The 24,636-nt window shown below is 38.9% G+C and overlaps 1 protein-coding gene across 1 annotated transcript; it reads left to right on the top strand.

Annotated features, from left to right (window-relative positions):
- DLAT (dihydrolipoamide S-acetyltransferase) lies at positions 1-24,604 on the top strand. The gene is made up of 14 exons (XM_060017963.1): positions 1-329; positions 763-864; positions 1,570-1,694; positions 1,840-1,993; positions 4,680-4,806; positions 6,858-7,045; positions 8,172-8,325; positions 14,144-14,211; positions 15,623-15,715; positions 16,078-16,185; positions 16,750-16,865; positions 20,828-20,990; positions 21,986-22,122; positions 22,661-24,604. Exons 1-14 carry the CDS (start codon positions 51-53, stop codon positions 22,788-22,790), a joined length of 1,944 nt encoding a protein of 647 aa, XP_059873946.1. The 5' UTR covers positions 1-50; the 3' UTR covers positions 22,791-24,604.
- Positions 24,605-24,636: the final 32 nt, after the last annotated feature.

Here is a 24,636-nt window from a genome sequence, read left to right as displayed (position 1 = left end):
GGTCACTTCGGAGACGGCGCTGGCTTTGGGGTGTGGGGGTCAGCGGCAGTATGTGGCGCGTCTGTGCGCGACAGGCCCAGAATGCAACCCCAAGGGCAGGATTTGGGGCTCGGTGGACGGCCTTGCGGGAGGAGCCGGGAGCTCGGTGCGTGACCCCGCAGGCTGGCTCGGCTCCGGCTCGTTGCTGCAGCAGGACCACAGGGTATGGCAGGCTCCGGGCACTCTGCGGCTGGAGCCCCAGCTCCTGGGCCACACCGCGGAATCGCGTCTTGCTGCAGCTTTGGGGACCTCCTAGGCGACGCTGGTATAGCCTCCCCCCGCATCAGAAGGTGAGCCCCATACCTGTCCTTCGCGGGACCCCGTTGTCCTTCATGGGATCCTTCCTCAGAGGCCTCAGTCAGTGATCCTCCATCCCCCTCCAAGTATACTGCGTGTCAGTGTCCCTTCTCCATTACCCAGCTTTGCTGTAGCTCTTGAGCTTCCTTCTCCTGACCTATTCCATTGAAGAGCGCCAAGCCTGGGGCGGTATGTGGAACGTCTGCTGAGTACAAGCTGTGAGACCCACGCAGGCCTGTGGAGCAGGAAGCCTGTCCTGGTGGAGAGCTTCTGGTGGCAGGAACCCCCTTTATATCCCCAGTGCCCACTGTGTGTTGGGACTCAAACTCTTTGCGTTAAATTGTAGTGACTTGAGTGAAGCGTTAAACCAGAATGAGAGTTAGGTAGCTCTTTGTAAATTTTGTATTTCTCCTTTGTCTTCTCCAGGTTCCATTGCCCTCTCTTTCCCCCACAATGCAGGCAGGCACCATAGCCCGCTGGGAGAAAAAGGAAGGGGAAAAAATCAACGAGGGTGAATTAATTGCAGAGGTAAGTTGTTTTAAAATATGGAAATGAGTTAGAAGGGACCGGCTTAGCTAAACTGAGCATTAACTTCCTGAGTGAGTAGTTATCCCTTTTGCTTAAGAAACTTTTAGATGTTTTTTACAATTTGATATTAGAGAAGGTTGGTTAGCTAAATAAGTTAGCAGCAGCTAGCCAAACTGATTTTTAGCTAAGATATTTTTAATAGTAATTCTTTCAAACCTGTGATAGAGGCTTTATTTTCTCGTGACTGTTGAACTGTATGATTTTTTTTAAATTGAAGTATAGTTGATTTACAATGTTGTGTTAACTTCTGCTGTACAGCAAAATGATTCCGTTATACATATATATACATTTTTAAAAAATATTCTTTTCTATTATGGTTTGTCACGGGAAACTGAATAAAGTTCCCTTGTTGGACCTTGTTGTTATCCATTCTATGTAATAGTTTGCATCTGCTAACCCCGAACTCCCACTCCATTCCCCTCCCGCCCCATAACCACAAGTCTGTTCTCTGTGTCTGTGAGTCCGTTTCCGTTCTGTAGATAAGTTCATTTGTGTCATATTTTAGATTCCACATATAAGTGATAGCGTGTGGTATTTTTCTTTTTCTTTCTGACTTACTGCACTTTGAACTGTATGATTTTAGACACAAGCTAATAAACTTCATACTGGCAGCAGAAGTCTAAGCTCCTGCTTTTGTGTTAAAAGGTTGAAACTGATAAAGCTACTGTTGGATTTGAGAGCCTGGAGGAGTGTTACATGGCAAAGATACTTGTTGCTGAAGGTACCAGAGATGTTCCAATTGGAGCAATCATCTGTATCACAGTTGAAAAGTGAGTAGTACCATGGCAATCTGTGGAACTTAGATGCTCAAGTGGAGTATTTTAACCCAGAATTGAGAAGTTAGTTAAAGGCTTCTAAGACTACTGAATCCACTTTATAACCCCCTTATACTTATGCATTCTTTCTCTTCCTTAGACCTGAAGATATTGAGGCCTTTAAAAATTATACACTGGACTCTTCAGCAGCACCTACCCCACAAGCAGCCCCAGCACCAACCCCTGCTGCCGCTGCTCCGTCACCTGCGCCTCCCGCTCAGGCTCCTGGTAGCTCATATCCTCCTCACATGCAGGTGAGGCTCAGCCTCTGGGTGTTTGCTCTAGAAAATTTATTATTCATTTATTATTTTTCATAGGTGGCTCTCACATCCTGGGAACTGACATTAAGTATGGCTAGTTTTTGTCATTTGAAAGTAAATAGAGGTTTAAACATGCAAATTGACAACTTTTATTCCTGGTGGTTATTTCCAGGTGTGTGAACTTGGCTAGTTCTTTTAACCTTTCACAGCCCCAGTGTAGCAGATAGGATAATGTTTGGTACTTCTCATTCAAGAACATTTTGTTAGATTTTGAGGATGATTTGTACTTATACTACTCCCTGTATAAACAAGAGTTTTTAGTAGGCCCCAAGTACTGTCTGTTGAATGAAAGTTCCCAATTGGTGTTTTTCCTTGACATGTGGTATTCTATTTTCTAAGAGTAAGTGAAGTAGTCCAGTAGTATTAATAAAAGACTGAACTAAAATAAAGAATAAGTGTCAAATAGACATATATAATAACATTGCAACAAAGCTGAAGGTGGTAAATATAGTCACTGTTGATTCTATTAACTAAATCAGTTTCTAAGAAGCTAATTAGTTTATTAGATATTAAGATTATCCCATCTATATTTGTGTTTCAGATACTGGAAATGGATAAAAGCCAGCTGCACTTTTTCTAAAGGATTAAGACTAGAACTTTCCTTCACTTAGTTTATTTGTAGAAATTTTTGTATAGGAATAATTTTTTCCTTTGGACATCATGTTCTATTCCATGGTCTTTTTTTTTTCTATAAATTTATTTATTTATTTATTTATGGCTGCATTGGGTCTTTGTTGCTGTGCACGGGCTTTCTCTAGTTGCGGCGAGGGGAGGCTACTCTTCGTTGAGGTGTGCAGGTTTCTCATTGTGTTGACTTCTCCTGTTGCGGGCCCTGGAGTGCGTGGGCTTCAGTAGTTGTGGCACATGGACTCAGTAGTTGTGGCTCGCGGGGGTCTAGAGCACAGACTCAGTAGTTGTGGCGCACGGGCTTAGTTGCTTCGCGGCATGTGGGATCTTCCCAGACCAGGGCTCGAACCCGTGTCTCCTGCATTGGCAGGCGGATTCTTAACCACTGCGCCACCAGGGAAGTCCTCCATGGTCTTTTATTAACATTCACTCATTATAAAGTTTTGCCTGGTGGTCAGTTCACGCATTTATCTCATCCTGTTCTGCAAATTCTGTCTCACTACACAAGACAGTACATTTCTCTATAATTTATGTCTTTGGCTTTTTGTGAAAGTTTTAGGGTTCTGTCTTAATTATCCTTTAAGATACAGTATAGAGATTATTGGATCCACTAATTTTTAAGAAGTAGATGAAGATGAGGGACTTCCCTAGTGGTCCAGTGGTTAAGACTCCACGCTCCCAATGCAGGGGGCCCGGGTTCGATCTCTGGTCAGGGAACTAAAAAAAGATTCTGCAGGTTGTAATGAAGATCCTGCACGCAGCTACGAAGGTCCCGAGTGCCACAACTAAGTCCCGGTGTTGGTAGGTAGGTAGATAGATAGATAAGATAGATAATTCTGACCAAGAAAAGCATTTTAAAAATTTTCTAATTAGAGTTCTAAGTTTTGTTTTACTGCCCCCCTCACCTTCCTGAGACATCATCAATTGAAATGATTTTTCTCTCAGCATAATCCTGTTGTTAATTAGAGGGCTTCCCTGGTGGTGCAGTGGTTGAGAGTCTGCCTGCTGATTCAGGGGACTCAGGTTCGTGCCCCGGTCTGGGAAGATCCCACATGCTGCGGAGCGGCTGGGCCTGTGAGTCATGGCTGCTGAGCCTGCGCATCCGGAGCCTGTGCTCCGCAACGGGAGAGGCCACAGTGGTGAGAGGCCTGCGTGCCGCAAAAAAACAAAACAAAACAAAACAAACCTAAAAGATAGCAAAGAAAACCCATAATGAGTAAGCATCCAAATTCAGTGGACATACAAGCCATATAAATAAGAAAGCAATTTTAAATTTAGATCAGCCAATCTGATGTTTAGATTTTACTGGGGTGGAAGTGACTATTGTAAGAGCAGTTTGTTCATTTGTTCATTCATTCATTCATTTTTTTTTTGCTGCACCGTGTGACATGTGGGATCTTAGTTTCCCGACCAGGGGATCGAACCCGTGCCCTTGCATCGGGAGTGCAGGATCTTAACCACTGGACCGCCAGGGAAGTCCCAAACAGTTCTTAATAAGAGTTTTTTTTATCTTGAAAAAGTATCTGGGAAGTTTGGGAGAAATTCAGTTTCCCCTGAGTGAAGAGATAGATGCCAATACAGCACACAGTAAAATTTTAGTGGAAAGTCTGGACTAAGGTCATTCTGTGAAAATGAAAAACTGTAGCTTAATCTAAGTGTTAAGAAAGACAAAAAGATGTCCTGTGCTTAGATATTTATTGAGGAATTAATTTTTAGTAAGAACTCTTTCCCATCTGCCCATTGTTTTTACGTTCGGAGGGTGGAAAAGTATTTCGAAGGTGGGTCAGAGTATCGCTGGTACTATAAAAGCTTGAGATTTGAAAGATTCACGTGTAGGGACACTTGAGGCAGTGGGCTTTTACTGCTGTGGGGGCATGGGAATTTGGATGGTCACAGTCATTATCATTCCATAAAACTGTTTGCTGGCCTGAGTTCCACTGTGTCCACAGCTTCCTAGTTATTACACAGTAATAAAATGTGTTTGTTTCTACAGGTGCTTCTTCCTGCCCTTTCTCCCACCATGACCATGGGCACAGTTCAGAGATGGGAAAAAAAAGTGGGTGAGAAGCTAAGTGAAGGAGATTTATTGGCAGAGATAGAGACTGACAAGGCCACTATAGGTGAGATTTCTTCAGCTCTTAATGGTTGAGGCACTGAGTTTTCCAATGAGGGAAGAGGATTGCCGTCCTATCCTATAATGAGTGAGTGATAACATGAAAAATTTTAATTCTTGGGATTCATTTCCTGGAACAGAATATTTCATAACAAAAGTGTGCATAGTTGGATTTGTCAGTACCATACTGTAGTCTCATTGGATCAAGGATATGTCAGGGATTATTTTTAGGCCAGAGTTTGCTTATTTATTAGCCTTATCATTGTCTAAACTGGGCAAGGGGGAAAAAAGAAGAAACAGGAGAAAATAACATCAAAGGCAGGAAAATACCAAAGAATTTCAGATGACTTTGAGGGAAGACTTGAAAGCAGGGCTTAGATTGTTTTCATAGTTTGAGAATGAGTGATGGAATGTATGTATTACCTGTTCAGATATCATATCACATTTCCTTTTATTCCCTCTCTGATTTATTTTTATGCTTAGAACAAAACCCATATAGATAATCATATTTGTCATACCATGTATAGATATTTGTATTCTCTTTTTTTTTTTTTTGCGGTACGCGGGCCTCTCGCTGTTGTGGCCTCTCCAGTTGCGGAGCACAGGCTCCGGACGCGCAGGCTCAGCGGCCATGGCTCACGGGCCCAGCCGCTCTGTGGCATGTGGAGTCTTCCCAGACCGGGGCATGAACCCACGTCCCCTGCATCGGCAGGCAGACTCTCAACCACTGCGACACCAGGGAAGCCCTAGATATTTGTAGATAAATGTATTTCCTGTCCAGTTCTCAGAGATGCAGTAGGAGATTCTGGGCATCCTCGGCAGTGGTTGTTTTCAGATTTTGTTATTCAAACCCTTGATGGCACGTTGAGGCAAAGGAGAACTTAAGGAGCAGCACTCTACTGTTCCGTGCCCGCTGCCCCACTTCCACCAGGACACCTCCTTTGTATCTTTCTGCATATTGCGCTTCCTCCCATAAGATTTTATTAGAAGAAAGGATTCTGTTTGTTGAAAAGAGAGAAACAAACAAAAAAACCCTGGCAAAAATAGATCTGCTTTGCATTTTAACTTGAATACCAATGTTGCTGTAGAGACTAGTAGTCTAAAGACTCTGGTCACTAGAGAAGTATTACCTTGGTCAAACTCTTTAAACTCCATTGTGGCCTTGGAGTCTTTTCTTTTTATACATGTCTTGTATATTAATTCTCACCTGGGATATGGAAGGATTCATCAAAGATGTGTTTGTCAGGGAGAGGCACAACGCCACAGAAAGCCAAGATCTGGAAGGCAAAAGTTGTCCTCTCCAATGGGTTCTTTTAGTTTTACTTTCGGAACTCTTCATATTTGAGTTATAAGAAGAGCATAGCTGGGGATTCCCTGGCGGTCCAGTGGTTAGGACTCCATGCTTCACTCCCGAGGGCCTGAGTTCAATCCCTGGTGGGGGAACTAAGATCCCGCAAGCCGTGTGGCCAGAAAAAGAAAAGAAAAGCAGTAGCTGAATAAAGTCAACACCACAGAATCTCTAGTTATGCTGTATTTCTTCATAATGAAATAGTTGGTGTAATACCAAGCATGACCTCTCAAAAAGTTCCAAAGATGCTTTTAGGAGTGTAATCCCATGTCACTATCAACTATAGTAGGTCTTTTAATTTAACCATGTGGTTCTGATCTTTAGCAGTACAACTGATGCCATCTTGGAGTCTTGTGGGTCTGCAAGGGGCTGCCCCTGGGGATGTTTTAAAGAAAACGTTCAGAACTAACCACTGTGTAATCTCTTATAGTTTTATTTAACAGATATTTATTTAGTATTTACTTTGTGCCAGGTACTGTTTCTAAGTACTTGGAAAATGTTCACTTACTTTTTGTAATATCCCCGTGAGGTAGGTACTATTGTCATTCCCATTTTGTAGGTAAAGAGGCTGAGACACAGAGAGGCTAAATAGCTTGCAAAAGGTTATATAGCTACTTTGAAGAAGAACCTTTTACTTAAAACTGTGCTTTGAGTTTGGTAGGATAGTGGAGTCCTTTAAGTTCCATAATGGTTTTTTCTTTCTATTTAAGGTTTTGAAGTACAGGAAGAAGGTTACCTAGCAAAAATCCTGATCCCTGAAGGTACAAGAGACGTCCCTCTAGGAACCCCACTCTGTATCATTGTAGAAAAAGAGGCAGATATACCAGCATTTGCTGACTATCGGCCAACTGAAGTAACTGATTTAAAACCACCAGCACCACCACCTACCCCATCCCCGGTAGGTATGCTTCTAGAATTGAGGGAACACTTAAACCTTATTCATCTCTAAATTAAGGGATTAAAGTAGATGATATTCTAGGTTCCTTCCAGCTCTAAGATTCTATGAATAAGGAAGGAGATAGTTAACATTTGTGGAGACCTACACAGTGTGTGGCACTGCACCATTCACATAATGGTCAATAGTTTGATTTGTATAGCTTTTTTTTTTCCTGGTGTCTTGAGTCCTGCTGAGAACAAAGCTGAGGTGACATGTTCTTTTTCTGCTTTAGGTGTAGATATATATATATACATATATATACATATATATATATACACATACGTATACATATATATATATATACATACATACATACATACATGGAAGGTAATGCTTTGTCACCCATTTTCTGTAGAATTTGTAGTTTTTGTCATTGTCAATCCTCTTGGTATTAACATATAGTAGGTCAAGCTTATATTTGTAATACATTGGAACCTTCACGTAAATGGCTTATTTTGCATAGAATTTAGTCTGTCTCTATGCACTGTATACTATATACCTGTAACATGAGCTTGTATGAATTCCAGGCATCAGTAACGCTATAATGAAGCTTCTGCAGGTGTAGAATCATGTGAGTTTAGATGAGGTACACAGTTCTGTCAGAGAAAACTTGATTTCTGACTGCCGTACATATATGGGGAGCTGGCAAGTGGTTGTAGTGGTTTATTTTTTAATGTGTTTCAACATGGAACCTTCCAGAATAATTTATTATTTTGGAATTAGGTTAAGTAAAAACAAAAGCCATGTAGGTGACATAAGAGAATGAGAATAAAGAAGGGACAAGTGATTAAAGTGAAGAAAGGCTATAAGGATGTTATATACTGGTTACCAAAATTAAATTCCATGCCTCTCTTTGTTAATCATGGAGTTAGAGAATTTGACTTTGTTCTGTCTTTGACATAAAATAATGTTATTCTATTCATATTGCTGTATTATGTTTAAGCAGGAAAAATGTGCATTTGATATTTGGAAAAAAGATGAAAGTTATTTAATTAAAATAGGTTTGACTAAATAAACTATAAACTCTTAAATCTTTCAGACCAATCTTTGCAGTGGTGAATTAACAATCTGTAACTTTTTTCAAAAGGCAGCTCCTGTTCCTCCAACTCCCCAACCTGTAGCCCCTACACCTTCAGCCACCCGCCCAGCTACTCCTGCTGGACCAAAGGGAAGGTTGTTTGTTAGCCCTCTTGCAAAGAAGCTGGCAACAGAGAAAGGGATTGACCTTACACAAGTAAAAGGTAAGTCTGTTTCTATGGAGTGGGGTTTTACTAAAATTTAGTAGAGTTTCTTCCTTAGGACCAGAGGGTACAACTGTATATAGTCATCTTATCTGCGATAGTCGGGGGAAGGATGAGGGAGGGAAATATCTCCTTTGGTGCCACCACAGAGTAGGAAAATTTACTGTGCTTTGTTTAGTCTGTCTAAGATCTACCTATATAATTTAGATCTTTTTTTCCTTCCCTGTTAACGGGAACTGCTAAATTGTTGGTGAAAGTATGATGTGTTTGTTCGGCAGAGTTGGGTTATGGTACTTGATTGTATAATAAGAAATCTGTATTAGTGCCAGGCTGATTGAATGTAGTAATACACAGAACAAAACATGAAGTTGGGGTGATTTGAAGTGACTTAAAATAATAAAGTTCATACAAAACTGAACTAATGCCCCTTGAGGGCAAAGGAAAATGTCTTACCTATCTTTTCCTCCCCAGAGAGATAGTGTAGCTTAGTGATAAGAGCATGGGGTCTTGAATCAGACCATCTAGGGTTTAATCCTGGCTTTATCATTTTCTGTGTAATATGTCTTTTGATGAATTACTTTAATCCATCTGTTTTTCCATCTGTAAAACTAGATAATAGTTTACATTAAAACAGGTGAAGTGCTTAGAACAGTATCTAGAATGTAATAAGTACTCAATACATATTAGTTTTGTTCACATTATTACTATTATTGGCTGGCATTTAAATGTTTTAAGCTAAAATTTAATGTAAGGTAATTAATATACTTTGGAAAAGGGGGGAAATTACTATTCCTGGAACATGGTTTGATGGCTAATACTATGTGCTAGTCTTTTAATTACCAGATTTAATTTGCATAACATTTATTGAAGTAAGAATTATCATTTCCCATTTTTTTATTGTCCAGCTATGAGCACTCATCAGTGGTTATCATCTGTCTGCAATCTATTGTTTTTATGGTTAGAAAGCAAGCCAATCCCCAAAGGCACAAGAATAGAATGTTATCGCTGTTTTACTTCAGAGGATTCTTGTAATATTGGAAGACCCTTTTTTCACCTTAATATTATTTCACTAGTGTATTGCCATTCTTTATGTACATGTGATTAGAATCAGGGACAGCAATTTAAATTGGAATACATTTTAAGGGGAGGAGGGACTAGGTTAATAATTATATCTGAAGAATTTAGACAAGTAAACAAGGACCATTTATTAGATATTTAGCAATACTGACTGCCTTAGGAGAGATTTAAGTGGAAAAATCTCAATATTCTTATCATGCAGTTAGAGTTAAATGATTCATTTATTTAGACAAATATTCATTGAGTATTGTTTATGTATCCAACACTTGTTCATAAGACAGACAAGATCCCAGTTTCAGATGCTCATATTACCAACAATAAAGAATTAAATGGACAGGGAGTTATAGCATAGTAGTTAAGAGTATTGGCTTTGGAGCTGGAGTGCTTGGATTTAAAACCCAGCTCTGTCGAACACTAGGTGTGTTACCTTTTGTGTCTCAGTTTCTTCATTTGTATATAAAAATAATAACTTATAGCTTGTTGGGATTAAATAAGTTAATAAACAGTGCCCGTACATAGAAAGCATTAGCTATGATGATACCATTAGCTATGATGATAATAACTTATTAAATAAGATGATTTGAGTGCTAAGAAAGAAATAAACCAAGTGATATACTAGTGAGTAACAGGGTGAATATATGTGTAGTCATGACTGCTTTTGGACGGGGTGGTTGGAGAAGGTCTTTTTGATGAGGTGACATTTGATCTGACCTGAAAGATGAGTCAGCTATGAGCCAACCATGTGAAGAACTGGAGGAAAACCATTTTGGGCAAAGACCAGCTTGAAGTGGAAAGAGCTTGGCATGTTTGAGGAACAGAAAGGAGGCCAGTGTTAATGGAGCATAGTGAGCAAATGATCTAGTGGTAGGAGATGAGGTCAGAAAGAAACTCAGGGGCGAGAACATAAAGGATTTTACAGGTTATGATAGTATTTGAATTTTATTTAAAGTACAGTAGGAAGCCATTGAAAGATTAATATGAGGAAGTGGCATAAAATGATTTATATTTTTAAAAGATCATTTTGGCTGCTCTGTGCAAATGGATTAAATGAAAGCCAAGGCACCTGTTAAGATGCTGTTGCTGGAGCTGATGATGGTGGCTTACACAAGGGTGGTGAGAGTAGAAATGAAAAGAAATGGACAGCTTCAACATACACTTCTGCTATAGAATCAACAGAACTTAGTCAGGGATTGGATATGGGGACTCGACAACAGCAACTTCAAAAGAAATGCGCAGTGGACGCTGGTCTGGACAGCTTGAAAAATGAAAAGTGGATGAGGAAGTGGAGATAACATTGTGGACAACTTATTCAAGAACATTTGCTGTGAAGGAAGGCATAGAAATAGAAGTGTAGCTTTTGGGAGCATTTGGGCTCAAGAGAGAGCTTTTGAAAATGAGTGATAGTAGAACAGGTCTAGTGTAGAGTTTCTCAGTTGTGGCAATGTTGACATTTTTGACCAGGTAATTCTTTGTTGGCAGGGTGGCAGCTGGTGTCCTGTGCATTGTAGCATGTTTAGCAACATCCTTGGCTTTTACCTGCTACATGGTAGTAGCATACCCCACTTGGGACAACCAAAAATATTTTCAAACATTGCCAGATGCCCCCTTGGGGGCAAAATTGCCCTGGCTGAGAACCAGTGGTCTAATAGAAAGGGATAAATTGGTGATGTAGAAAAGGAGAAAGAGCAGAATAATTTGGCAAGGTACAAAGTTTTTGAGAATGTAAGAGGGGATGGGATTGGTTTGGGGTAGGAATTAGGACAGTTTGTCTACTTTTATAGGAGAGAAGAGAATATGGGGTAGGTTTATAGGTTTGTTGGTAGCAGATGAGGAGAGTACCTCTCTGGTTCCTGCTATTTGATCAGTAACATATAAAGGGAGGGGGTAGTTCCCTGGTGGTCTGGCGGTTAGGATTCGGTGCTTTCACTGCTGTGGCCTGGGTTCAGTCCGGGTTAGGGAACTGAGATCCCACACGCAGCCAAAAAAATTAAAAAAGTATAAGGTGAGGGGATCTGCTGGAGAGTTAGTGTGGGAAGGTCTGAGATTAGAGAGATTGTGAAATAGTGTTCTCAGAGACAGGGAAAGTGAATTCAAGGGAAACAATTTAATTTCTGGATAGTTTTGTGTGTCTATTTTAGTTTTGTGCCTCTGAATTTATAGTACAGTCATTCAGCTAGGCGTGTACTTTTCCCCCCAGCAATATTAAGCTACTCTGGTGCTGGCACTGAGAAGGCATATGTTTTAGAGTTTGACCAGGGAGTCATTATAACAGTGATCCATAGAGTGTAGGCTGGGTAAGGAGGAAGTGAAGACAGGAGGCTTGACAACATGATGAAAGCAGAGGAATTAGTGGAGTGGAAGAAATTTTGCATTAGGGGGAGTAAGTGGCCTGAAATAAGTGAGCTGAGAGGATCAGTGGTTGGTGTTTTATGACACCACCTCTGATACTAAATGTAATTTTCTTTCCACACCAGCAATCAGTTCTCTACACCACGTGAGTATCCAACAATTCAATCCTATTCTGACACTCTCCAGAGTTAGCATCAGACTCCACACGTTTTTGTTTTTGTTTTAAATTATTTATTTTTGGCTGCGTTGGGTCTTCGTTGCTGCGTACAGGCTTTCCCTAGTTGTGGCGAGCGGGGGTTACTCTTCGTTTTGGTGTGCGGGCTTCTCATTGTGGCGGCTTCTCTTGTTGCAGAGCACAGGCTCTAGGCACGTGGGCTTCAGTAGTTGTGGCTCGCGGGCTGTAGAGCGCAGGCTCAGTAGTTGTGGCGCACAGGCTTAGTTGCTCCATGGCATGTGGTATCTTCCTGGACCAGGGCTCGAACCCGTGTCCCCTGCATTGGCAGGCGGATTCTTAACTGCTGCGCCACCAGGGAAGTTCCGAGACGCCACAGGTTTAAAGGCTCAGTCCCACAAGTCTGCCCCCACTTGAGATGCCAGTCCTGAGGATCACCCATACTTCTGACACACTGGCTATAAACCAGGAATTCCCAAGACCCCCTCCTCGGGTTTGATAATGCACTAGAATGACTCACAGAACTCAGGAAAGCACATTATTTACTATTGCCTGTTTATTATAAAGGATACAACTCAGAACAGTCAAATAGAAGAGATGCATGAGACAAAGTATGGGGAGTGGGGGTTGGTGCTGAGCTTCTGTGCCTCTCTGGGAGCACCCCCCCCACCCCCGGCACATTAATGTGTTCACCAACCCAGAAGCTCTCCAAATCCTGTTGTTCAAGAGTTTTATTTTTATAGGGATCAATTATTATTTTTATAGGCATCGTTGATTGTATCATTGGCCATTGGTTATTGAACTCAATCTCCAGTCCCACCCCTACCCCTTTCCCCCAGGGACAGATTGCTTACCAAATTTGACCAAAATGTAATCATCTGGGGAGAAACTGTTCTGAAACCCTGATATTCAGAGTTTGATTTGTCTCAGAGCTACCCATATTATGGTTTATATTTCTTTGATGCAGAGCATTTTCACATCACTGTCCCATTTTATCCTCACAGCATTCCCATGAGTAGGGGCTGGTATGATAATCTGTCCTACAGATGAGACTAAAGACCAGATAAGATTAAGTGACCACAATCATCTGTCTAGTTTATGTTTGACAACAACCCTACGTTTTTCACTCCTAGTCTAGTGTTCTTCCCTTTATACCATATTGCTTTATGATGGTCTGTTGTGCCTTCTTAGGGAGAGAGACAAAAGAATTTCAAAGATTTCAGCTAACTCCTAATAGGAAATTCTTATAGGTGGATGAAGCTTAGTATAAGGCAGGTGGTACTGCAGTTTCCTCATCTTGAGGGGCTGCAGTGTCCAGATGAGCCTTGATTGTAAGGGGAGGTTATGGTTTCTGTCTTTTATAAGGAAGGGAATCTAATAGGCATACTGCTGCCTCTGTTCTAGAGCTCCTGGTGAGGATAAACACAATCCTAGCCAACTCAGTTTTCATAATGAAGGAAAGGAGTTGGGACGAACTGCACACAACGAGAATCCTTTTAAAAGTCTGCCTTGGGGGAAGATGAATCAATTTGACCAAATATTTTCTAGAAGTGGGTCAGTGTAAAAGGTATTTTAATAACTAAATTCTGAATCTCCTTAGAATTAAGGTTCAGGATTATCTACTTAGGTGTAATGTTAAACCTAAGAGGTTGTGGATGGGAGGAGGAAAGAAATTGAATGAAAGTAAAATTAAGCCTGTTGAGGGAACTTTTAAGATCTTTCTTCATGTGTAACATGGCACCTTTTTCCTTCATAATCTCTAACACAAGCCAATATAGTGCCTTGGCTACTGTGAGAAAGCTGTGAATAATGGAGACCACATATAGAACGAATGGTTCTAAAGATGAGATCATTGCATTTGAGAGTTATTCATGCTATTTCAGGGTAAAAACAGTTGACTTGCCTGATTTGTCCAAAATAATTGTTATCATATCTGTCGACTCTGTAGCAAGGGAATTGTTTATGAGCAAATGAATGTAGAATCCAAATGAGATATATTGCAGGATTTCAAAAAGGGTGTTTTGGAGCTAACGGAGAGGAGGGCAACAAAAGGTGTTATTTTTAGGGAAAAGTTTAAGGGGCATGATTAAGGCAGTGGCCCCTTTAGAGGGTCTTTGTTAGAGAACCTTTAGGAACTTGCACTTCAGGATCACAGTGCTGATCTCCTTGAGGAATTAGCGGTACGCTGTCATGTGTGTGGTATTCCTGTGTCTCTTCCAGGGACGGGACCAGACGGCAGAATCATCAAGAAGGACGTCGACTCCTTTGTGCCTACTAAAACTGCTCCTGTGAGTTATATTTCGCTTCCTAAATTTTGGTTGCAGTTTGTCCCTGCAGAGTGCTTTGTCCAGCCTGTTAGACCTTTGCATACATTATTTATGAGTGAAATAGCTTAATCAGAACTGTGTTTCTGTTGTCTAATTTCACTGGCTAGTAATAAGTACATATGAATGTGCTGTTATTCATACACAAAAGCAAAGATGATATACCACATTGAAATCCACTCCAAGTTGTTTTTGTTCTTTTTTGAGTAGTGATACTAAATTTTTCCTAACTTATCATCTTATTCAGGCCCTATTTTTTAATTTTTTTTTTTTTTTTGGCGGTACGCGAGCCTCTCACTGTTGTGGCCTCTCCCGTTGCGGAGCACAGGATCCGGACGTGCAGGCTCAGCGGCCATGGCTCACGAGCCTAGCTGCTCCGCGGCATGTGGGATCTTCCCGGACCGGGGCACGAACCCGTGTCCCCCGCATCAGCAGGTGGACTCTCAACCACTGCGCCACCAGGGAAGCCCCAGGCCCTACTTTTTAAAGCATGCTTGCAAGTTGGTTGGCTAGTGTTTGAGTTTTATGTAGTTAATTAGTTCACAGGGGGATTAAATCCACATAGCCAACTCCGTTTGATCAGTAAAGGTGCTAAAATAATCAACTGTAAGTAAGGAAAATGATTTAGTTATTTAGATGTTTGCTTTAAAATAAAAGATTTGTCTTTCTTTTTTTAAAATAAATTTATTTATTTATTTTTGGTTGCGTTGGGTTTTTGTTGCTGCGTGTGGCGTTTCTCTAGTTGTTGTGAGCAGGGACTACTCTTCGTTGCGGTGCATGGGCTTCTCTTGCTGTGGAGCATGGGCTCTAGGCGTGCGGGCTTCAGTAGTTGTGGCTCGTGGGCTCAGTATTTGTGGCTCACGGGCTCTAGAGCACAGGCTCAGTAGTTGTGGTGCACAGGCTTAGTTGCTCCACGGCATGTGGGATCTTCCTAGACCAGGGCTCGAACCCGTGTCCCCTGCATTGACAGGAGGATTCTTAACCACTGTGCCACCAGGGAAGCCCCTGTCATTGTTTTTTCTTAACAGTATTCAGGAAAATACATTACTTTCTTTGTATTTATCTCTTAATCTTTTCAATTTAGGAATGCTTTGATTGCTTTTCTTGAAGAAAGTTTTGTGAAAACAAAATTATTTTGATATAAACTAGTCATAGAAACATTTAAAACATGATTACCCAATTCTAAGTATGAAAATTAGAAACAAAACTCTTAAACAAGCACAGTCCAAATCGGAGTTCCTTTTGCTCCCTTGGGATAGAAATAGCTGTTTTCCTATAAACCATTTAATTTTCACTTTGCCATCTGTAAAAGAGTCACTAACAGTTGTTCACAGTTGCTTATGCTAAGACTAAGAACTTTTTTACCTCCTTCTAGACTCCAGCAGCTGCTGTGTCTCCCCCGAGTCCAGGAGTGGCGCCGGTTCCTACAGGTGTCTTCACAGATATCCCAATCAGCAACATTCGCCGAGTAAGAGTATTACCATAACTTTTCGACCCAAAGCTGTTGGGGACATCTTTACTCTGATTGTTCAGTTGCATCCACAGTTTGAAACACTAAGAAGAGACTTTTTTAAAATTGGGAACCTTAGATGATTCATTTAATAGGTGTTTGGTTTGGCCAATAGAATTCTTGGGATACACAAACACTGTGTTCTGATTAAATACTATTGGAAGGGGCTAAGTTATGGTGCAGTCCTCCATCTTCCAGTTCTAATAATGCTTGAGGTAAGCATTACCAGGGAGCAAGGTAAAGGGGCAAACAGAGCCCTGAATGAGATGAGGTCTCATTTCAACTCAAGATAATTGATTTTTGAATCTCTTTGATTTTAGGTTATTGCACAGCGGTTAATGCAATCTAAGCAAACCATACCTCATTATTACCTTTCTGTTGATGTAAATATGGGAGAAGTTTTGTTGGTACGGAAAGAACTTAATAAGGTAAAAGGTCTGGAAATTCTACCTTCATAAATTCTAAAAATCTTGTTTTCCCTCACTGAATATTTACATTTTTGCTCATATATTGTATTTTGTTACAAACGCCAATTGATAATGGAAAAATGGATGTCATCTTAATTTTAACTGACAGAGAGTATCCTGGAGAATTTTCATTTTCTAACCCTTGATTAAAGTTTATGATTAAAGTCAACTTTGCTATGTATCCATTTTAGCCTAACATAGTCACTATGATCCTATGAGACTACTTGAGTCTCTTCTGGTAGGAAATAGTATGTTTACTTTGTGTTTATAGTTAGTACCAAGCACCTACTTAGTGTTTAGTTACTTAGTAACTTATGGGATGCAGCTAAAGCAGTGTTTAGCAGGAAATGTACAGGTGTAATGGTCTACATTAAAATAGATGAAGAAAACCAACTTTTGGTTTCTTTTCATCCTTTCCACCTCAGGACATAGGTATATCCACCCCCTCCCACCTTCTCAAGATTATATAGTTTCAGTCTTTGAGAAGAGAATTTAAGAAACTACTATGGTTTCTTGTCTTTGCAGATGTTAGAAGGGAGAAGCAAAATTTCTGTCAATGACTTCATTATAAAAGCTTCAGCTTTGGCATGTTTAAAAGTTCCTGAAGCAAATTCTTCTTGGCTGGACACAGTTATAAGACAGTAAGTATATCACTTCTGGGGAAGGTATATATATATACATATATATCCATCAGCAGTGTTTTGTGGGCTGTCTCACATATAACTAGGAGTATAGGGAGTAAGGAGAAGCAGAAGATGGAGGGGAGATGGCTTCCACAGGCAAGACAATTTGAAAACAACATAAAGCTATTTCTGAGATAATGCCAAATTTAGTTAGTAAAGACTACAGGTTCTTTGAGTTCAGAAAAGGGAGATAAGTGTACAAATATGTATAATTAAGTTGATAATGACTCTCACAAAGCAGGATTGAAATGGTTTTGTTCACCAATGAGTTCTGCTAAACTTTAGTGGGGGCAAAATTGAAAACAAAACCAAAAAAACAGTATTTGTTAATATTATGGTAGCATGTGACTGGCATGGTGCTCTTGGTGTCTTTCACATGTTGTCTCATTTAATCCTTATGACCACGTTATGAGTTAGGTGGTTTTACACATTTTCTAGATGAAGAAACTGAGGCTCAGTAAGTTGAGTTACTCGCTGAGTTAATATGTTAGTAGGTAGCAGAACTGTGATTGGAACCAGGATTCTGACTCAGCCTAGGTTTTTTCTACTATGTAGATGCTTTTATATTATTAATTTAAAATTTTTTACAATAATAGTATGTACATTAGAATATTAATTCATGGCTTATGGTGACCTGCTCAACCTTTAATCTGAGGTCCACTCCCAAGAGGCAAACACAGCCTTTAAATTGTTATTTCTTTTGGTATTTACTTTCCTATTTCTAAACATTTTTCTGTTGCCTTTCATAAATTTTTCATTTCATTTACTTTATCAACTGACGTCCTATTAAAGAAGGTTAAGATTTAGCTTTGTTCTACCCTCTCTACAAACACACACACACACACAACCCATCATCCTACCAAATTGATTGTAGCACAAATTTTGGACAAATCAGTATTCAGTGTTAATATCTTTATGACTATGAAAAATTGTTTATGACTAAGGAAGTATAGTATACCATGAATACTGACCTGATTTTAATGATTGCCTAAGAGGGGCTAATTTTTAACTTACTCACCATGAAATCTTTCTGAAACTCCCCAAGAGAACTCTAAACGTGTTTCACAGGACTGAAAAATGGTTTACTGATTCTAATTTTTTCCTTGGTCACCCCACTCTTAGAGAACATCTGAGGGTCTTACTATATTTTTAGAGACTATATTAGCTTTCTGGGGCTGCCATGACAAATTACCACAAAATTTGTGGCTTAACAAAAATTTATTCTCTCCTAGTTCTGAAGGTCAGAAGTGTGCAATCAAGGTGTCGGCAGGACTGTGCTCCCTCCACAGGCTCTCGGGTGGACTCTTGCTTGCATTTTCCAGTTCTGGCGGCTCCAGGCATACCTTGGCTTGTGGCTGCACAGCTCCAACTTCACATGGCCTTCATGTGTCTATGTCTTCTCTTCTGTCTCTTACAAGGACACTTGGCATTGGATTTAGGGCCCACCCAGATAATCTAGGGTGGTCTCATCTCAGGAACTTAATTACATCTGTGAAGACCTTTTTACTAAATAAGGTCACGTTAGTAGATTCTGGGATTAAGACATAGACATATCTTTTAGAGCATGGTTATGAACATTTGAGGACAGTTCTTTGTGTTGACATATGTTTTCACTTCTCTTGGGTAGACTCCTTGGAGTGGAATTACTGGGTCATAGGGTAAATTTATGTTTAATCTTTTAGGAATATCTGAAGGAAACACTACGTAGATGAAAGGATGGACATTGCAGGGCAAGTTCTATAAATTATTTATTAATCCTTACCAAATGCCCTTCAATTTGTTCGTCCAGCTATTCAACAAATATTTATTGAACATATACTGTTTGCTGGATTTAGTGGTGAACAAGATAGGAAACACCATCCCTACTGTCTTAGGAGGAAGATTATTGAAAAAATAATATTGTAATGACAAGGTAATTTAATTAAGAAAGAAGTGTTTGCTGTTTGATACCTTGGCCAGAGCCCAGCTACGGTAGTTGTTAAGTGTCATACACTGTATTATTAGAGCAGGTCCCTGTGTTTGCAAGTGATAAAAGCCTGCTGCCTCTGGCGAGCTTGGGCACACTGGGGGGTATGGTCCCCATAATCTCCAAAGAGCTGGAGTTCTTCCTTCATGTGAAGTTTTAACTTTTTCTTTTTTTTTTTTTAATTGAAGTATAGTTGATTTACAATATTATATTAGTTTTAGGTGTATGGCATAGTGATTCAGTATTTTTGCAGATTATACTCCATTATAAGTTATTACAAGATAATGGCTATAATTCCCTGTGCTATACAATATATCTTTGTTGATTATCTATTTTATACATGGTAGTTTGTATCTGTTAATGCCATACCCCTAATTTGTCACTCCCCCCTTCCCTCTGTCCTTTGGTAACCACTAGTTTGTTTTCTGTATTGTATCTGTGAGTTTGTTTCTGTCTTGCATGTGCATCCATTTGTATTATTTTTTACATTCCGCATATAAGATACACAGTATTTGTCTTTTTTTGATTTATTTCACTAAGCATAATATTCTCTAAGTCTGTCCACATGGCTGCAGATAGCAGAATTTCTTTCTTTTTTATGAATGAGTAATATTCATGTGTGTGTGTGGGTACTTGGGTTGCTTCCATGTCTTCTTTTTTGGCCATGCATGCAGGATCTTCCCCAACCAGGGAGCCACCCTGAGCCCCCTGCAGTGGAAGCTTGGAGTCTTAACCACTGGACTGCTAGGGAAGTCCCTTCTTCCATGTCTTTAATTAGTATGTTCATTTTTTCCAGATATATTCCCAGGATTGGAATTACTGGATCATATAGTAGTTCTATTTTTAGTTTTCTAAGGAACTTCCATACTCTTTTTCCACAGTGGTTGCACCAATTTGTTGATACATTCTCACCAACAGTATACAAGGGTTCCCTTTTCTCCATATCCTCACCAGCATTTGTTAACTTTTTCTTTATTGCAGATCACTTTAGCAGGGGCCCTTACATAGACGACCCCGAAGGAGACTCTGATACAATTCAGGAGTTTGGGAACTTGGTTGGGGGGGGGAAGTCATTCTTTTCTACTAACCTTTAACTGAAATTTAGCATTTCCTCCCATTATAAATATAAAGAACAAATCAAAGAGGTATTAATAGTACTTGTGCTGATGACCAAATAAAAATCAAGTTACTTTCGTATCACATTGTAGTTATTGCGGATATCTTAAAATATATTTTTTTCTTATCACTACTTCAAAAGTATAGCCATAATTAGACCTGCTGCAAGATTGTTGAGTTAATACAGAAGTGCATGTATCACAATTTTGTTTTTTGAATAGTTTGATAACTGAATTTCAATATAGTTTGTTTTGGGGGAAGTTTTTCTGGTAATTTGTGTATTTTGTTTTCTGTGTTTAAAAAATATATATATTCTGAGAAGGGACCCAAATGCAAATGTGCCCCATGGCGTAGAAAGGATTAAGAATCCTACTTTTATGTTTTGAGACAACACCACCACCCTACCACATGAGTACTTCTGTTTCTCCCGCCATGGAGTCCTTTCCCTTCACTCTTCCGTTCATCTGCTCAAGTTCTGCTTGCAGACTCAGCTCCAGCCAGTCCATTTCGTTTCAAAATGTAAGGAGTTCTTTTTAATTCTCACCGATGCTGAACCTTTTTTTCCCCACCTGTACCCATGGTGTTAGTCAAGGCAGATGAGGGATAGTTAGTGAGTACGTGTGAAACCAACCTACTGACATATCTCTCATTCATTTTTTAAAAGTGCAGGTCTAAGGGAGGCCACAGCAAAATTTAAAAACCAGGAAAGAGCTCTCCCTGGCTGAAAAGTAGCACAAACTGAAGTAAATACCACTATTCTTGGGTAACCTAAAACAAACTCTTAATTAAACATTGTTGATGATTATTGAGGTTTACTTTTCTTTTTCTTTTTAAATAGAAATCACGTTGTTGATATCAGTGTTGCAGTCAGTACCCCTGCAGGACTCATCACACCTATTGTATTTAACGCACACATAAAAGGACTGGAAACCATTGCTAATGATGTTGTTTCTTTAGCAACCAAAGCACGAGAGGGTAAACTACAACCACATGAGTTCCAGGTAAGGTATTAATTATTTATCTTCTGAATGTTATTATGTTATTTTAATGAATTATGTTATTTTAAAATTTGGTATTATGTTTCTATTGCATTTTCTGCCTTTTGATTCTGCCTTGTGTTCTCACTGACACAAGGTCTTGAAAATAAAGAAAAATTGAGTAACCTATCAAAAGCTGAAAATAACACATTTTCAAGTAGTGTGCAAAAGCCACGCAACTGACTTTCGTTCATATTGCTATAGTTGTATGTTTTCAGTAAAGTGTATTCCATTCATTCCTTTTTTCCTTTCGGCTTTATTTATGTATAATTAGCAAATAGGAATTGTAATATTTAAGGTGTACAACTTGATGTTTTGATATATGTATACACTGTGAAGTGATCATGACAAGCTAATTATCCATCCCCTCATATATTTACCATTTTCCTTTTCTTTTTTATGGTAGTTAAATCCTTTTTTAAAATTCATTTTATTGAAGTATAGTTGATTTACAGTGTTGTGTGAATTTCTACTGTACAGCAGAGTGATTCAGTTATACATGTATATACATTCTTTTTCATATCCTTTTCCATTATGGTTTATCACAGGATATTGAATATAGTTCCCTGTGCTATACAGTAGGACCTTGTTGTTTATCCATTCTATATATAATAGTTTGCATCTGCTAATCCCAAACTCCCAATCCATCCCTCCTCCACCGTCTCTCCCCACTTGACAACCACAAGTATGTTCTCCCTGTCTGTGAGTCTTGCTTATGTTTCGTAGAGAAGTTCATTTGTGTCATATTTTAGATTCCGCATATAAGTGATATCATATGGTATTTGTCTTTCTCTAACTTACTTCACTTGGTATGATAATCTCTAGGTCCAATCCATGTTGCTGAGAGTCCTTAAAGTAAAATATTATCTTAAGGTCTTTTCACAAAACATTTGTCATTTTTTTCTAATTTATGTTGACAAGCAGTTACCATGATCTGTTTTTAATCTTTTTTTCTTTAGGGTGGCACTTTTACGATCTCAAATTTAGGAATGTTTGGAATTAAGAACTTTTCTGCTATTATTAACCCACCTCAAGCATGTATTTTGGCAATTGGTGCTTCAGAGGATAGACTGGTTGCAGCAGATAATGAAAAAGGGTAAGTGCCAAAATGGAGAGGGAGTTGTAAACTCACTTTCATTACAATATACCTGTTTTTGAGTCTCAGTTTTTATAATTATTGCCATGGCATATTGGAGCTTCAGTCAACAACTCTTCTTGTTTTACTGTTTGAGATGGGAAGTCTTGTTTACTCTAGGTCAGGGGTCAGCATACTTTTTTCTTAAAGAGCCAGTTAGTAAATTATTTTATGCTTTCTGGGTCATACGGTGGCTATTGCAAATACTCTGCCATTGTGGTGTAAAAGCAGGCATAGGCAATACATAAATGTATTCCAGTAAACCTGTGGGATTTGGTCTGAGGGCTGTTGTTTGCGGACCTGTATCCTCTAGATGGCTGTTTGGTCTGTTTCTCCAAACTGTTAATTTGAGCTAGAGGTGTACAGCCCATGAAGAATAGGTGGAAAATAATGTTACCTGGTTGGGATTATAAGTTAGGTGTTGTCATTTGGGCTGGTTACTAGCTAAAATCTAGTGATTGCTTTCAGAATTCCTAATAATGTTTTTATCTTTTTCTAGATTTGATGTGGCTAGCATGATGTCTGTTACACTCAGTTGCGATCATCGGGTTGTGGATGGAGCAGTTGGAGCCCAGTGGCTTGCTGAGTTTAGAAAGTTCCTTGAAAAACCTATCACCATGTTGTTATAATTAACCCAAGAATTTCTAGACTTTCCCAGGTCACACTGGTTCATTCTTACCAAGATATAAATATGTTATTAAACGGTGGTTCTCTTTTTATTTTAAGGTTGACCAGTTACTTTTGAGTCTGTCCAGATAAGTTATTTGTAATGGGCATTACTGAATTTTTTAAAATGCCAATTACATCCAAATATTGTGCACATTTAATCAATACCAAATTTTAAGCTGTATACTCCTAGTCAAGGGGCATGTGGCTTAGCCCTTTGGTCATAAGGACTTCCACTGGGAAATGTAGAGGTAGAATTGTGGTTCCCTATCGAGACAGGCACATAAAAGTAACCTTGATGAGATCTTGAGGTTTTGAAATTTAATTACCTCAAATGTTTTGTTTAGATTTGAGAAAAAGAGAAGAAGTCGGGAAAATTAGTTCTCTTGGAGAAACGGTTTGAATTGAAGCTTGATTTTGGAACATAAACCTAATTTAAAATTTTCTGTTACATAATCTCGGTTTATCATGGATGGGAAGCATAGAGAACTTCAAGGAAAATAAGTGAAATTTTAAAAGTCAACATTTTCTTAGAACTGTTCCACCAGCTGTTCTTTGTTTATTTTTCTATGAATTCAGAAATGGTTGTTTTCCCCTCTTGAAATGAAGATATAAATATGAGCCAGCTACTTGGTATAAGTGAGAATTTGTGTGGGTATCTATTTAAACAATTGAAATGTGTCATTCTGAGAGCAGAATTCTATAATTACCTCCAAATAAAAGAATATGCTTATAGAATTTAACAGAGTAAAGTTGTGAAAGTAGAATTTTTCCTCCAAAATTAACTGGTGGTTACTTGCAAATGAACTTAATTACCAGGATTTATTACTTAAATAACTTTGAAAAGCTATATCAAGTAACTATGGAATTAAGTGTGCATATGTAAACTATGTTTCCTAGTGAGATATGTGCCAAAGTCCATTTATCACCAGGTTCTATCTGAAAAGAAGAGGGGAGAGATACGCTGGTGAACAGTTTGGAGTGATAAAAGATGATGACCAAAACGAAGTGGTTAGTTCTACTTGGATAAAGTGAAAAATGTTAAATGTGTACAAAAAAAGTGTTCTGTGTTTTTCCACCCCAGTGTTGTCTCATGTAAAATAAGAAAGCCCTAAAATCCTATCGGAGAGAAAAAAATTATTTAGGTTGTTTGCTACCTTATCAACCTAAATTTGTTTTTTCCATTTTGTTACGATTTGCCTTTCTTTGTGGGGGGTGGATGGTGTTCATATTCAGGATAATAAAATTGAATTAGAAACATCACAATTCTAGACTTTCTACTGAATTGATGTGTTTTAATAAATACTTGGAATTGTAATATGTGGAGCTGTTCCCTGAAATTTAGGTCTTTCAATGTTGAATCTATTTCTAAATGTTCGTTATTTTATGGTGCACAAGTGACACTCCAAATATTCCAGAAATATTTTCCTTGCTGTATTATTATGAAAACAATTCAATACATTAATCTGATTTTTCAGTAATTAGTAATTTTAGCTTGAACTGAAGATTTTGCAGAAGGAACAAACTTATGACAAGGGACCATCACCAGTATGAGCCATATCTGGTTCAAATACATGAAACTTCAAAGATAACTCATTCTTTGCTAATGTTTATGGCTCTATTGTTCCCTTGAGAGAAAAACAAAAAGTTGCATTCTAATAAAAATTGTTCTGAGTTAAAAATTAATCTGAGCTATAATCTAAATCTGGATTCAGTCTAGTTTGCTTACCAGAACTGAATGAACAAAAGTTAGAAATAGTGCTTTGGTTCAAATTAGATTGTTTAAAAATTAAACTATATGATTTCAAT

This window comes from Delphinus delphis, chromosome 8 (assembly GCF_949987515.2).
Source record: "Delphinus delphis chromosome 8, mDelDel1.2, whole genome shotgun sequence".
Lineage (NCBI taxonomy): Eukaryota > Metazoa > Chordata > Mammalia > Artiodactyla > Delphinidae > Delphinus > Delphinus delphis.
This window is presented reverse-complemented; position numbering and strand designations above follow the sequence as displayed.